General features: G+C 38.4%; 1 protein-coding gene across 6 annotated transcripts in view; it reads right to left on the bottom strand.

Moving 5' to 3' along the window:
* TENM2 (teneurin transmembrane protein 2) overlaps nt 1–16,979 on the bottom strand; it is a 1,239,558-nt gene that overhangs the window by 17,677 nt on the left and 1,204,902 nt on the right. For all 6 annotated transcript variants that reach the window (XM_051978860.1, XM_051978861.1, XM_051978862.1 and 3 more), the window contains 5 exons: nt 15,049–15,281; nt 13,296–13,450; nt 11,928–12,802; nt 4,965–5,140; nt 3,137–3,372 (listed from right to left, as the gene is read on the bottom strand). In XM_051978860.1, the coding sequence (XP_051834820.1) occupies nt 3,137–3,372; nt 4,965–5,140; nt 11,928–12,802; nt 13,296–13,450; nt 15,049–15,281 (1,675 nt within the window). The remainder of the gene's footprint in view (nt 1–3,136; nt 3,373–4,964; nt 5,141–11,927; nt 12,803–13,295; nt 13,451–15,048; nt 15,282–16,979) is intronic.

Raw genomic sequence — 16,979 nt, 5'->3', positions numbered from 1 at the left:
TAACTTGTCTGAAGGACAATTTCCTTACATGTAAAAATGGGAATAATGAAACTTGCTATACCTCTTTCACTCACTGCTGAAAGTACTTTGCAAACTTGAAGCAATATAGAAATGCAACTTGTTATTATTAGTGCTGAGAGGCAAAAGGGGCTGAAGTCCTGATCGAACAAATAGTACTTTCAATCACTGCTTTTTTCCCCCCCCCAGTATTCCTGCTATCCTCCAGAGTGTCTGGAGGAGGAATTTATTAATTGCTGATTACTGTGTTCCATTTTTTAATTTTATTCTTTTTTATTTCCCTATCCTAAAAAGAGGAGTTGATGATGTACCAAAAGTGTTTGAATAAATCTTCAGCCAGAACTTTCTCCATACACATATGCCACGATGGTCACAAAGACAAATGTGCACACATCTCTACCAAAGTGTGTCCTCAGGATGATTATTCTATCAGATTACAAGCAAGACAATTAGACAAGTGGTACAGGTTAATTTTTAAGTTGGTCACCTAGGAAAATCAGTCTTTTAGGCTAAAATTTCTTCATCCTAGGATGGAGTGAGGAGGAATGGCAAGGAATCAAAATTCCAATTTAGACACTAACCATCCTGGATGTAAGATTTGTTTCCTCTGGGTGAGTTGGATACCTGTGACTTTTTTCCTCCTCTGACTTTTGATTTCATTGGTATAGAAATTCCCCTCACTAATGCATCCTGGAAACTAATTTGTAACTTATAATCAAAGGGAGTTGCCTGAAGCAATGAAAAGTTAAGTAACTTGGTCATAGCTAGAATGTATCACCAGTAGATCCTGAACACAAGCCTTCCCAACCAGCTAGTCCTCTACCCACTGTGAACTGCCTCTTTGTGACACACAACCAGCATATTCTATCCAACCGAGGAACTGCAAGCCATTTCATCATGTCTTTTTGAAATTCTGGGAAAAAAAATGGCTCTCAATGCCATCATTAATTTCACACTTTCTATCCTTTGTCCCCTCCCAATCTCCTCTAACTCTTTTTTCCCTCCCCAGCAGTTTCTAGGAGTTGCTTTTATTCCATTCACTAAACAGTTTACAAAGCTGAATTAAAATAAATGAGATGCAAATAAATTCCATGCTTTCTCCCTCATTTTCAAATTACATTTTCAGTCCACTCAACCTGTTATAATCTCATAGTGATTTTCATTTAAGAGAGCTAAATGGATATGTGATTATTGTTACAGGAACTAACACCAGACAATTAAATGTTGAGGTGTTGATAGATAAAGCTGTGTTTTGATTTGCATAAACATGATGCCAGCAAATCTAACCCTGGCAGGAATTCAGTTATAAGACTTGTGCGTCTAACTTCAGCTAATTACCACAAGTACCACTATTAAGTTTTTAATATTTGGAATTGGGATTATAGCCATTTTATTTTAGGGCCATATTTATCTTTATTTTGAAAATTCAGTCAAAATGCATAGCTGATTTATCAGAGAAAAGAAGCGATTACTACTTATAATCAACTTCTACAGTGCAGCGTATCAAAAATCAATTACACAGCCCTGAAATCCAGTCATTAAGGATTTAGCTGCTAATCTCATTCCATTTTTGTCTTTCATAAGATATGGCAGCTTGCAACTCTGCAGATACCGATGGAGGAAGGAAAACATGAGAGTCTGCTGATAACCTAATGTTGAGAATTAGACAACCACTAGACAAAAGGAGAATCTTAATATGGAGCAGCCTAGTTCCTCTTGTGGTCATGACAGATTAGGAAATGTTATTCCAAACAAAATAATAAGAGACACAATCCATTTTTGTGACATTGCTGTAATGCTCCTATTTGCAAGGATCTCAAAGCACCTAAGATAATACCTAAATAAAATAGGTACCTGGAAAGCACCGACTACTTGCATAGTCCCTTTCTGTACTATAGGACTGATTCGAATCCAGGGTGGAGAGGAAGATAACCAAACTTATTGACATTTAGTTCAGAAACAATCTCTATATTTAGCCAAATTGGCTTATTTTTTGCTGCTCATATGTGACATTTCATCTCTCCCTCTGTAGCTTTGTACTTCCCATGCCTAGAAACCTCTTTCTTTTTCATCTTGGCCTCTTAGAATCAGTGGTTTCATTCAAAGTTCTACTCAAAGGCCAACTCTTAACAAAACCTTTCTTGGTCATCTTGATTATTAGTACTTTCCCTTCCCCACTCCAGATCAACTTGTATTACCTAGTGTGTGTGTGTGTGTGTGTGTGTGTGTGTGTGTGTGTGTGTGTATATATATAATATCATGTGTTCTCTCATCACATACCTTCTCCCTATAGAGTAAGCTTATTGAGGATAGGAAATTTTTTTTATTTTTATTTTTTGTCTTTGTAATCCCAGTGCTTAGTACTTAACTGATAACATCTGGCATATAATAAATTTGTATTGAATTGAATTAAACAGATATGTATTCAAGCAATCAAGAGGGCAGAATCCCAACCTGGGGAAGTCTAATTTAGCAAAATAATATCACCCTACCTGGGATTGGCCAGACAAATATAGGGTTTGGGATATGGAATGGAACAATTAGATGTTACAGGTGAAAAGGAATTTGGAATTTGAGGATGTAGCACTGATGTGTTATCCCTGCAAGCCAGAGGTCCAAGGCTAGGAATTTCCACATCACATACTTCCTCATGGAAAAAAAAATGACACTTCTTTAGTCTAGGAAAACTGATAATTTTTTCTGAAGGATGGGATTCCTATAATGATAGCAAGTGTATTTAGAAAAGCATTTTTAAGTTTGCAAAGCTTTTTAAAGACCTGACCCTTTTTGAACCTCATAACAATCCAGGAAGGTAGACATGACAAATATTATGCTACCCTTTTACACCTGAAGAGATGAAGAGCTTGAAGAAGCTAAAATCCACAAGGGCTTAGAATTTGAACTCTTTTCTGGCTTAACTTCCAGTCTATCCATCGTACCCTATTGCCTCTTATAAATCTATGTGTCTGAGGTCTGTAGAGGCCTGAGTTTGTGGGTCACTGTTTAGTGTCATGGTGGCCTGGATATTCCCCTGGTTGACTGTGGGACAAGTGTGTCCCTATCCCCTCCAAGAAATCCAGGAGACTGTGGTATAATATTATGGTTAAGAACCACTTACCCGAAGTTTCCTCCCAAAGACAGTAACTTTGCCTTTAATCTGCTCTTTTCTTAAGCGCCACTCAATGGAGTTTAAGCCATTCTCCATGGGCAGTGAAATGTTGCAACGTCCAATAGTGGGTGTGATGGTGCCTGCCAGGACATGGGGCTCGCTGTGATAGCTGACCGCCATTCCATTGGCATACATCACTCTCAGGGTGCCATTGTTGCAGAGCTGGTAGCTGTTCCGAACTTGATCTGGAAAAATGCAATTGGGAATGAGGGGAATGAAGAGATAAATTATCCACTCTATTAGTCATAAGGAGAACAAATCACCTATTTTTATAGGTTTCCATGGTACTTTGCAGCTGTCAGATGAAGACTGCCTGCAATTAGCACTCATACAGTGTTAAGGTGAACAGAAAAGATGCTACTGATCTGTGTAAAGAACAACACTATTAATATGTGGTGCTCCCAAAATAATTATGCCTTGATGTTTTCCTTTCACTGGTTGAAAGCTATTAATAGAAAATTTAAATATATAATGATGTCTTTTACCCACACAATTTATGTCAATCAGACTCCCAATTTTTTTTTTAAATTTTTAGCTAAAGAGGAAAAAATGAAAAGGAAACTACTTTCCCCTTTATCCCTTCATTACCCTTTATTATGCTCTTCACCTGGGAAGCAGATGCATGAGGTAGTAAGCCCTCAGGAATAAACTAGAATTCTTTTCTGAAAGATGACAGAAAGCAAGCTTCCCTCCTTTTTTTCAGCTTCTGCTGAAGACTCTGTTTCTAGTGACTAGTCTATGAAGGAGGCTTGAATTCTGAACCAAAAAGATGGAAAGAGAGGATAGGTAACACTTAGGGTTGGTAAGGCCTGACTACTTTTCCTGAATGGAATATGTATAGGCCAATCAGATTTCTGACCTTTTTCTTGATCAATAAGTTACAAGAATAAAAGTCAGATCAGAAACCCCTTTTATGGATAAGTTGCTCCTTGATTATCCAAGAAAATCCAGCTAGGTCAGCCAAAGAGAAGTCAGTTTTTCATGCACCCAGTAGCATGCAGCTGTCACTCCTGCATCTATAGTCATCATGCAGAAGGACAGAATCTACATCATTAATCATTTGGCGGAGCAGAAAAAAAGCCATTGGAATAGGATGTGTCGTGGGATAATAGTCTATAAATGTCACCATTTATCTATTGGGAGGACACTTTTATCCTCTGACAATGTGCTAGCCCACTGACATTATCTCTTAATTAAAAGAAAAATTAATCTGCACAATTCCTTTTCTCTGTAGCCCCTGCATTTGTCGTACGCTGTGTCTAACAACAACAATAACCACAATATGGTCTGTGGACAATTAATAAGCTTGGTCTGTGGTGGGAGATTGCTATAGGTCTCAGATCCCAAGGCAATCATGCCAGCAAGTAATCACCCACAATAAGATATCAGAGAAGCTTGAAAGAAATTAGTCAGTGGGCCTAAAAGAACAAATAAGCTTCATTTCCTTCCTTCCTATGGTCATTTTGGGACTCAATTGTAGTTAGTGATGATGGTGGTGATGGGGAGGAGATAGGGTGTGGACACAGATGAAACAAAAGATTTCACTTTATTATACTGATATTTCCAAATATTTAGGTGCTTTGCATAATGTTTTTAGAATATCTAGATAGTAGAAAGAACTTTTTTTGTCCATTATTTAGAGGGCTGGCATTTGGAAAACAAAGATATATTCTGTTGAGATTCAAAGAACACTAAAACAGGCGGGTTATTGCTCCTTTCATTTCATCTTCTGGATCTTTGTAGAGAGGTGGGGTTGAGCATCCTATAGGGTGCCTACCTTGAACCACAGTGTATGAGGCTTCCACAGAGGACAGGTTGGTGATGACAGTAACGTCATCGTCACGGTTAGAGTTCTCAATATCTATGGTGATTGACTTTTCCATTTCCCTGTGTAGGCTGGTCACTACTCCAGTTGGACGTGTCACATTTGTCAGGCGGCCTTCGTGGTCATAGCTGATAAGACAAAAGAAAAACCATTAAAAGAAGTCACCGAAGGCTGAAGGCATCTGCCGTTCCAGCATTTTAAGACACAGAATGAAACCAGAGGCAACAAAGTATTAAAAGTGGGAGACTGAGTGAGGGGAGACACAGAAATGGGAAAGGAAGATAGTTCTTGATTTCTCAACAGATTCCAGCTCACATTCTTAAACTTGCTTAATCTTACTACAAACATCAAAGGATAATTGTTTTTGTTTGTTTTTTTAATTCATTCATTCATTCATTCATTCATTTATTTGTTTATTTATTTATTTAGAGAGGCAATTGGGGTTAAGTGACTTTGTCAAAGTCACACAGCCAGGAAGTGTTAAGTATCTGAAATAGTATTTGAATTCAGATCCTCCTGACTCCAGGGTGGGTGCTCTATCCACTGCATCATCTAGCTGTCCCAGGATAACTGCTTTAACTGATGAGAGTACCAGTCTCTGAAGAAACCTGTGGCTGCCTTGTAACCTCAGGCAGTACAAGTTTCTGGGCACCTATCTACCTTGTACTGCCTTACTTTGCCTTACCTTGGTACTTCTGCAAGTCTTATCACAGACTTTCTCATCACATTGTCTTGTTTCATCCATATTCTACCACTAAATTATAAATTCTTAGAGAGCAAGAACCGTGTCTTTTGAAGCTTTCATATCCCTTTAACATGTGCATTATAATATATGTGCTACATATAAAGATTTTTTTAGTTGCAGCTCTGTCACTGACTCTAACCTGACATAAACCACATCACCAGTCTCAATTTCCTCATCTGTAAAGTGGGTGGAATAGATTAAATAATCTTTGATGTTTTGTCCAGTTTGAAAATTCTTTGGTTCTGTGAATTAATGCCTGATAGCTACTTCATACATATTTACTGAATTAATGAATTATTACATCACTAGATTAAAGCTAGGACAAAAACAAAGCTGTTGGCTACAAAGGTCAGATCAGAGATGACAGTTTGAAAAAGAATGGACAGATGTGTTTCTAGAATGCAGGATACTAGGGTGATTGCCCTGTGGTCTGTGCTTTTGGGAGCTTCTGGTGAACAGGAGACTGAAAAGTTATTGGGAAGGTAGCCAATAGAGGCAGCTCTACCAAGTAGTGCTTAAACAAAAAGGACCCATATTTAATATAGATACATATACATATCAATGCATAGCTTCCTGATGTCTCTGTTCTTTAACACACACTGCCCTCAAAAATGCATGTTTTATGATTTCCCCCTCCCTTCCTAGACTGCCCTTGATCTTCATTTCTATCTTGATTTCACCTCTGTGGGTGAGTTGGAGATGGGTGGATAATATAGGGGTCAGAATAGAAGGAGAAGGACAAAGGAATTAGGGAAAGAGAACATCATTGACCCTAGGTCTTGAGTCCCTTAGAAAGGCTCTGATTGGGGGAAAGATCTGCACTATAGTGTCAATGCAATCTCAAGCTTGCCTTTTTACTTTTTTTCAGTCCCTCACCTCCCAGGCCCCTTCCTCCACACCAATGTCAACCTTTCATATCAATAGAAGGAACTCTATTTATACTTCAAAGCTCAGGGCACAGCATTGAAGAATAGAATCTTCTTAGCATGTAGGATCTCTGCCATCCAGGCTGGATTCTCCAGGGTGCCATACACTGCTATACTTAGTTGGTCTGCTGGATATTAGGGAGGCTAGGAATCTGATTTTCAGCCAGTTTAATTCATTGTTCTTTCTTCTACCTCCTCTTCTTCCTTCCTCTCCCTGCCTTAGAGAGTTCAGTGGTCAGTAGTGAGGAAAGCTATAAATTCTCCTAAAATATCTGACTTAAAAAAACTTAAAAAAAAACCTGAGGACATTAGCTGGGGTCCAAAGTTAATGTTGAGTAAAGGGACTTTGCTCTTCATTGGCTACTAAATGATAATAGCTGGTATTCTTTGGTGCTTGAAAATTTGTAAAGTGCTTTCCATATATTATCTCATTTGATCCTCACAATAACGCACGAGGTAGTTTTCTTATTGTCCCCATTTTACAGATGAGGAAACTGAGTCCAAGAGAAGTTAAGCAACTTGCAGAGGGTCCCAATCAGCTAGTAAACATTGGAGAAAGCATTTGAAGTTGAGTCTTTGATGGAGAATATTCTGTTTTTGTGGACCCTTTCTGAAATTCAGAAATTGGCTGAATGGGAGTTATATTTCTGGAACTCAGGCAAAATACTCAATTCAAATGAAAATTTATGAAGCAACTAGTCTGTGTGAGGTGCAATGGGCAATAAAAAAGAGATAAGAGGCATAATCTCTGCCCTTACTAATCACAGGATAAGAGATTTAGAATTGGAATAAACTTTAGCACTCATGATCTAACTCCCTCATTTTTAAGGTGATAGTGACTTGGCTAAGGTTGTACATAAAGGGGCAGAGATGGGATAAACAATCAGTGTCTTCAACTCAAAATCGGTCACTCTTTTTGTCATACAATCTTTTTGTGAAATAGGAATTTGGAGATAAATTCTTAGTCACTGTCATGTTCCACAGACTGGCAGCAGAAAATAGGGAGATGGTCCTATCTAGGGGGAAAGGAAGGGAAATGTCTTCATTGGTCAATGAAATGGCTTCAACTATTTGCAGCCCTCAGAATAGTTTTGTAGAACAAACAGAAAATTCTCAATCTCTCTCTTCCCTGGTTTTCCCCTTTCTGTCAAATAGGATTATTTCCTCCTTTCTGTCAAATAGGACTATACACATAAAAATACTTAAGTCCATGAAATGGAATCATATCACCATGTGAGAGAAATGAGAGAAACCAACCAGAAATTCTACTCCTTAAGACAAACTTAATCTTATGCCCTTCCAAATCATATGTGACCTTTTCTTACCTTAGCTGTATTGCTGTTGGCAGGGCTTTTAAAAAGCAATGCCAGTCCTCTTCTGAGAAGGCAGAGCTTCTTGCCTCATTCCTCTCTTCTTCCTCAGCATCTTGGTAACATAAACTGAAACTTTTTTTGAATCATCACTCAATTTCCCTGCCCCTGCCCTGTGCCCCTTTTTCGCTCTATTTTTTGGGTGAGCAACTTCTGTGAATAAATTATATCTATAGAGATGAGTCCTAAAGTGATAGATCTATCCCTAATCTTTCTCCTTAAATTCTGGTTGCACATTGTCAGATAACTAAACATCTGACTATCTTACTTGCATCTCAAATTTACTATGTTCAAAATTCTTCCCAGTAGAATGTAAACTCCTTGAAGGAAGGGACCATCTCACATTTTAATATTGGCAGTCCCAGATCATAACATGGTGCCTGAAAGACAATAGTGCTTAAAAAGTGCTTGTTAATTGATTAGTGAAGCCCTCACCTCCTTTCAACTTCCCTATGTTTGTTCAGGGTAGCACTATTGTCCAAATTGTGACAGCTAGGTGGTATAAAGGACAGAATACTGGGCCTGAAGTCAGGAAGCCTGAATGAGTTCAAATTTTGCCTCAAATACTTAATAGATACATGACTCTGAACAAGTCACTTACTCTCTAAACAGAAATATTGGCATCTATCTTCTAGGATTATGAGCATCAAATGAGATAACATATGTAAAATCCTTAACATAATTCCCAGTACATAATAAACACTATATGTCAGCTATTATTATCATTATATATTATATATGTATATTATATGAGGTAATATGTTTGCACAGTACCTGGGAAACAGTAATAGGTATTTTTCCTCCTTTCTTCCCAAGTTTCCAAAGTCCATAAGCTTACCATATAACTTGTATACTTAGTATATAATTAATAATAGTCCTTATTAATGTTACAATCATTCTTAACTTCCCTCTTCCTCACTTCCCACATCTATTCAGTTTCCACATTTGGTAGAATTTACCTCCAAATCATCTTGTGTTATTGTCTCCTTTCCATTTACATAGATACCAGACTAATCACCCTAGTTTGGACCCTCATCCCTTCTATACTGATAACAGCCTCTTAATTGATGTCCCATCTTCCAGGTTTTCTTCCCTCCAATTCATCTTATTTTTACTTGCCTAAATAAGACAAATATGATTACAGAATGGAATAGGAAAGTATCTATCAAATATTTACTATGTGCCAACCACTTGTATTGAACCCTGGAGATAGAAACCGAAAAAAGCAAGATAGCCTCTACTTTCAAATAATTCACATTTTAATTGGAGGAAATAACATGTATAGCAGCAGAATAGATGGAAATTCAAATATCTCACTTTAAAAATGAGGAAATACTGATTCAAAGAAATTATCTGCCCAAGGTTGAACAGCTTGTTAAGAGCAGAACCAATATTAGAATTCAGGTTTTCTGACAATCCAGTTCATTTTATCACATCAGCCTATTTTCCAAGGATGAGGAGAGTTGACTTGGTTCTCCCAAGGGTAGGAATAAAGTGTAGCTTAACTGAATTGCTATTTTCATGACCACCTATATAAAAACTAATCTAGGTCTTTGGAAGGCATAGAGAAGTGTAAGTTTGAACTGTCCTTGACTTGGACTAGTTATTAAAAAATGGTTAAATAATTGATAGTACAAACATATATATAATACCTGGCTACCTAAATTGTGACTCTTCTTCATAGACCACCTGAGATTTTTAACTCCAAACTGTTCTTACTTAATTAGTATATATGTACCAGTAGATCAATAAGATCTACCTCCCTGGCCAACAGAATATGACTGCTTCCAAGTTTCATGGCAGGAGGTTTAGATCAATTAGGAATTACAGTTAGGAAAAAAAAATCAGATGGTCTACACATGTCCAAATGGTCCATTACTGAAAAAAAAATCTGGATATCTCTGATATAAGAAGTACATTTAACTTAAGAGACTTCATGAGGCAGCATGGTCTAATGGAAGACTTTTAGAACAGAAATCAGAAGAGACAAAATTGACTTTCAACTCTGCCAGTGACTAGGTGTGTGTGACTAGTCTCTTTCTCTAGGTCAAAATCTTTTCCTTTGCATAATTAGGGGGTTGGAATAGACCCAGGGATTTTACAGCAATAAGAGGTTCATAGGTAGATTTTAAGGGATCTGAGAAATGGGATGGGGAAAAATTATTCCTCATAGTTGGTTTCCATGGTAATCTTATGTGTTTCATTTTATGCATTTAAAAACATAATTCTGAGAGTAGTCCATAGTCTTCACCTTCAGACTGCTAAATGGGTCTGTTACACAAAAAATGTTAACTTCAAGGTCCCTTCTGGCTCTAACTTTCTATAAGTGAACCATTTTCAAGTCTACTAGAATACTCCTTTTCCCACAAACAATTAATGTGCCAACTAGGAAACATTATTTGCCAGTTAAATGAGTCCCTCAGAGGATCCCTCCATTCTGCAAGCAGTTTGGGCCATCCTTTGTTAGCAAAATGCCTGTTTGTGCATGTAATGAAAAGTAATAAAACTACATTTCCTTAAAAATAGTGTGTGAGTCAGACTGTTAAAAAATTCAAGTCAACTTGCTCCAGAACCCAGGAGCTTTTAGCTGCATCAGGTAGGTCTAGTAATTCTCTCTGTGAAATTCATTGGCTGTAGGTCAAAGCTTCCAGGAAAGCATGGTGAGACATGCTAGAAGAGGGGCTAAAATCGACATTCACAAATGGTGTCAGGACAAGGCATCTCAGTGACAGAGTCACAGGCATGGAAAGTGTGTTAGATTCACACTTCTCCGAAGGATGCCATGATGCTAATGATGCCGACATGCTGAGCTTTGCAGAGAGAATAGTGGGTTCTGTAAACCTGCCAAGCGAACGGGAGCTGCGGGAGCACATGTCTGCAAAGCAGAGATCGGCCGGCAGATGGTGCTAGCTTCCTTCTTCAAACGCGAGCCTTTCTGCCTAAAGTCTATCCCGCTACGCAATGGAGCTAGATTCGTAATTAGTGTTTCTGATGTTGAGTGGATCTTTTCATCTTCTCTCTCTTTGCCTCTGTTTCTCTCTTTCTCTAACTTGGTAAAATCCCAGAAATCTATGCAGAAAGGAGGAAAACTCTCCTATGCTTTTGTAGTTAATATTAATCCTCACCATCGTAATAGCATAAAACGCTATTGGATGGACCAGCTAGAAATCTGGGTAGTTTTAAATTTTGCTCCATTTCTAGAATATGATTGGGAATCGCGTCATGACAATTTCAATCCATCCAGGCCTGAACTAGTTAATACCTGCAGAACGCCTTTGGTAGACAGCTTCAGGAGCTAAGGAAAGCAGCTCTTTGGCAAAACAAACAGTAAGACTATTAAGTATGAGATAATTGTTAGGGGAAATATGACTGACTCTCGCATCTTTTAATATACCTAGCACTTTATCTGTATTGATCTGCTTCTGCTAAAGAGGAAATTCAGAGTTTATCTACCTGCTTGTGCAATCAAGTGTGGTTCTGGACTATTGGCAAATTACAGGAGCCCCACTGGGGTCTTGCCTTTTAGGTTCTAATTTCCGCACCCATCACAAACATGCATAATCAGCTGAGTTAATCAACACTTTATCTCCCGTGTGCAGTGTATGTCCAATATCCTGCATTTTGAACGGAAAGGCTTGCAATGGGAATTTCAGGAGAAAACTGTGATATAAAAGACTCACTCAGATAAATCAACAACTTTTTGCAGAGCACCAAAGTGAGAGGAGGAAATTTTATCTTTTGAAGGCTTCAAGTTGAAACTAATGTTAAGAAGGTACATGATAGGACAACCAAGGTACTTGAAAAAACAAAAGATCTATTAGTGCTTTAAAACTTACTCAGAAAAGATGGTATGTAAGCTATTTTGAAGACTTACTCATAGAAGGTTGTCCATCCAGTTTCATCACTCTTGGTAGCTAGGAGGCCCGTGCTTCCATCATAGGTCATGAGTCCCAGTTCTAGATTCTGGGTAGACACAACTTTCAGGCCGCCGTTGCTGCCCACTGTGAGAGTGATGATCTGATTGTCAGGCATTAGTAGGTGGCGGGCCATCCCATTGTTATCCCTGCGGATCTTCAGGGAGTTTCCGTTGTTGTCAACCAGCTCAGTGACATCATTGTCAGCGCTATAAGTGAAGTTGTATAAGTATTCTCCAGTGACCAGACTTTGGGTATATTGATGAATGCCATCTGCATTGAAGACATATAATTCTTGTTCTCCTGGGGATGCTGCTTCATACTGGTTGAAAGCATTTAGGACAGGCTTATTCTTGCTCACTGCCCTGATCCGAATATTTCCTAGGTCAGCAATATAGATGGTTCCATCTGGGGCTACAGCTAGGGAAGATGGTGAATTCAGTATGGCATCGGTAGCATAGGCTTCGTCCCCAGAGTAGCAGTTGCAGTTGACATCATTTTTGCAGTCACAGTCGGAGGCAGCACCGGCTAAGAGGCAGATCTCCCCATTGGTAGTCACCTGGCGTAGTCGGTTGATCTTCTTCTCGTCTGTCTCAGTGATGTAAAGGATGCCGGTATGGGAAATGGCAATGGCGCTCGCTGATTCTAGGGCAGAATGAATGGCCAATTTGCTGAGGGAGTAGTCAATGCCTGGGACTTGGCAGTGCATGGGGCGACCTGCAATGATGCTCACTTGATGGTTTTCAGTGATTCGTAGGATGACATTGTTCTCCAGCACATAGAGGGAGTTGTCCATTGGGTTGACAGCAAGATCAGTTGGCCATTCCAATCGAACCTGGAAAGTCATATCAAACACTGGGTTAAGGAATAGTTTGCTGAATTGACTGAAGATGCAGTGTGTGTGCCTATGGGCTTCAGGAAAGAAAAATGAATTAGTCAATGGTATTACTCTAGAACTCTGGTTTCATCAGCACTGCACAAACAAATGTTATATACAATGGGATAAATAATTATAGATTAATGGGGAAATGTTGATTGACTTATCATACTTGTATGCTATATTCCCAAACCTGCAGTGATGATGGAGAAGGAAGGGTAATTATATAGTAATTTTTCTATCCTATAATCTATTAATGGTTATAATATATCAGTTGCACTTCAGTGTAGAATTGGGTCTTTCTGCAACATTCCTTATTGTCTGTCATTCTGCACTGAGTCATGTTAGTTCTTTTCTTCTTGGCTTTATTTAGATTCTTAAGAAGGGACCCAGGAACCCAAGGCCAAGAGCGTTCTGCTACATGGCTGTGAAAATGATGAAGGAACCTCACCTGGGCCACATCCATACTGGAATCGCAGCTCAGAGGGCGGACGGCAGTCAGATCATTGGAGCCCAACAGTGTGGAGATGATTCCATTTTGGTCCACCTTCCGAATCATGGTAGCATCCACAAAGTACATGAGTCCATTCTTGTCCACTGCAATACCTGGGCAGGAGAAGAATGACTCCACGTGACCTGTCTGTTTCTGACAAGACTTAAGAATCCAAGATATGGGAGCTTGGGAGTGGGGAAGTGTGCTTTATAAATGATTCTCTGACAGTCTAGTGGCTCCAGTGGAGTGGACTAGGACATCGTTAAGGGAATAAACCTCTCACAAATTGTTCAATACAACTCCCTTCAGGATGGTTTCCCTGATTAGTCCCACCTAATTTTGTTAAGTCCTTCATGCTACGTAGCTCTCGCAACACAGGCAGCTATGTGGCATGGTAAACAGAATGCTGGATTTTGAGTCAGGAAGACTGTTTAAATCTAGCCTTAGATCATGACTATATGAGTGACTCTAGATGAGTCACTTAATTCCTCCCAGACTCAGTTTCTCAACTTGTAGAAAAGGAGTAATAGTAGCACTTGCCTTAGAGGGTTGTGATAATCAAAAAACCCACTATTTTCAATTTGTAAATCTGCTATAAAAATTTTTAGCTATTATTATTACATATAGTTGTTTGCACAATGTTAGTTAATAGGCATAACATATTATGAAGAGCTTTGTAAGCCTTAAAATGCTATTATCATTATATTTAACTGTATATATTCTTAGTGTTTTTCTGTATGTGTATGTGTGTGTAGGGGGGTCTCTTTAGCTAGAATGCAAATGCTCTGGGGCCAGAGACTGGGTCTTCTGCATCTTTTGTTCCCCACCATAGGACTGAGACTCAGAATTTTGAATTTAGTGACTGATGACTACTTAACCAATACTTCAAAACTAACACCCTATGTCATCCCAATCACTGGTTCTCAGTTTAGAAATTCTCCACTGCTTTTTGCTCTTTGATGTTAGGGCCCTTCACAAATATCAGCCTTATACTATTATCACCACATCTTATGGGCAGTTATGTGGTGTAGTAGATAGGTTGCTAGACTTGGAGTCAGGAAGACCTCAGTTCAAGAACAAGCTCTAGACACTAGCTGTGTGACTAACTTCTCCTTACTTCAGTTATCTCATCTGCAAAATGGGGATAATAGCACCTCCCTGCCAGGGCTATTGTGAGAATCAAATGAGATCATATTTGTAAAGTGCTTAGCATATTATCTGACACATAACAGGTGCCATATAAATGTTAGCAATTATTATTATAAGTAAGAATTGGGTGAGAGAGGATCTCTTGGTTGACCTAAACCATGTCTCCTAAATCACAAACTCAGGATGCTATCATTTCTTCTGATTGTCTATATTCCACAAAAATAAAGAATATCCATTCAAAATAAAATTTTCTTTTCCATTTGTGGTGCAAATGGATAAAATTTACTTTAACTAGGTGGTTAAAACATGCATCTACTTCCATACAAAGTAATTAATTAGAGTTAAATTATGCTAGGGAAATCAATGATTTGATGACTGGACTTTATTTTATTTAGCCTAGATAATGAAACCAAATTTATCTTGTATGACTTTTCTTGAACTTCCTTCCTTCCTGTCTCTTTTCCTCTTTCTCTCAGTCCCCTTCCTTCCTTCCTTCTTTCCTTCCTTCCTTCCTTCTTTCCTTCCTTTTTTCTTTCTTTTACTTTCTCTCTTTCTTTTTTACCTCTAGGGCTCATCAGTGTTGCATCCACAGCCTTTCCTCCATCTCCACAGCGGGCCTCATCAAAGGGCAAGCACTGCTCTCCAGTCCCTGCTACGACTTCTGAGTTCCCAGCCAGGTCTTTGGCTCCTGTCAGAGACTTGACGTGGTAAATTCTCCGACTGTTGGTATCTGACACATAGAGTGAGCCAGAGACAGGGTCCACTGCTAGGTAATACTTATGAGCAGGGTTGTTGCTTTAATGGGAGAAACACAAAAAGAAACAAGAAGAAACATGGAGCAGGCTAACCAGAAAGAAAGCAAAGAAAAGCATTGAATTGGTGGTTTTACCTTTTAGTGTCTTTCCACTTTAATGAACTGGAAAGAAACTAATGCAATAACTTAGTGTTTTAACATAGCATGGCTCTTAGTTATTTCCAGTTGGACTTGTACTCCTCAATTTATCTTAGAACTCATCATTTCCCACCGTGCTAATGTGCTGTTGCTTCATTTAGCTGGCATGGAAAGTATCAAGGAGCTACTAGTTCAAAAAAAAATTCCTTGATTTATATAATAGTAACTCTATATCTTTCAGCTACTGCCCCATCTCACCTTAGCGTGCCCTAAATTGGGACAACAATGTGTTAGTGCTCCTGCGTGCTCGCTTCCCCCACCCCTTCAATATCCTCCCACCTCCCCATATGAATATCAGTACCTACCTAGCCTTAAGTTATTGTTTGGTGGGACTGAGAGGTTTAAGCATCTTGCTCAGCTTTAAAAAGTCAATATGTGTTTGAGGTGAATCAACCAAAGTCTTCCTGGTTTTTTATTCATTTACCCATGGCTATTTCTGATGGTAGTGTTTACTAACATTTTAAAATGTATAGTTTTTCAAAACCTAGAGGTCAGCAGCAGCATAAAAAAATGAGATCAAGTTGCTACTCCTCTAACCTTGACACAAAACATATAAGTCCTTCCCTTGACTTGTCCTTTAACTTTTTTATAGTCTTAAATGACCACCAGTCTCTTGGTATGAGTGGGAATAATATTGATATTTAAGGTGAGGAAAATGGAAATAATCATGAGATTGTGCTCAGAATCTATAATGCTGGGTGAAGAGAGGCAGATTTTGGTTCTTTGCTTAAAATGCGGGCTGCCTTCATTCAGAGAAGGTATAGTTACAATCAAAGTGACTGGAATACTGGCATGTAAACATGAACAAACTGGATAAATTGTTAAAATTTCAATGTAAACACTTTTTTTTTTTGCTATAATTCCAGGTTTGATTTATTGTCTAAACTTTAAAAAGTGTCAGTAATGTAGATTAAATTTAAAGTGTGTTGTAGGTACATTCTCCTCCTCCTCTTCCCTAGAATGCAAAATTATTTAATACCAGACAGTGTTCCCCTAGATGTTGAGGTTCTCTCTTTATTATGATTCTGATATTTCTATAACCCAAATTGGAACATTTTTTGTTATTTGGTAATCTAAGAAGTTCTATATTTCCATGTCTCTTCAGGTGCTAATGCCTTTCCCTTTCAGATTATTTTCATCTATTCTGTATGTCTTACATGTACATTCTTATTTGTCTATTTGTCTCCCTCATTAGAACATACACTCTTTGAGGGCAGAAACAATTTTTGACTTTCTTTTTTTTATACTTAGAGCATGTCCCAATCCCTGGCACATAATAAGTGGTTAATAAATACTTATTAACTGATTATTTTACCACTAACTAGCTGATAAGTCTTGGAAAACTCAATGAGCTTCTCTGGATTTTTTTTCTTCATATGGAAAGTAAGGCCATTACATCTAAGTCTTCCTCAATTATAAAACAATTTTCTGCATTATACAGACACAAAGAAAAATCTGCTTGATATATGGGTAATGTTCTCACTTTGGGTATTATAAAGACTCTTACTCAGGACTCAACAAGCAAGTTCATTTTTATGAAC

Source organism: Antechinus flavipes, chromosome 2 (genome assembly GCF_016432865.1).
Source record: "Antechinus flavipes isolate AdamAnt ecotype Samford, QLD, Australia chromosome 2, AdamAnt_v2, whole genome shotgun sequence".
Taxonomy (NCBI): domain Eukaryota; kingdom Metazoa; phylum Chordata; class Mammalia; order Dasyuromorphia; family Dasyuridae; genus Antechinus; species Antechinus flavipes.
Note: the sequence above shows the minus strand (reverse complement) of the source record. Positions and strands in the feature narration are given on the sequence as shown.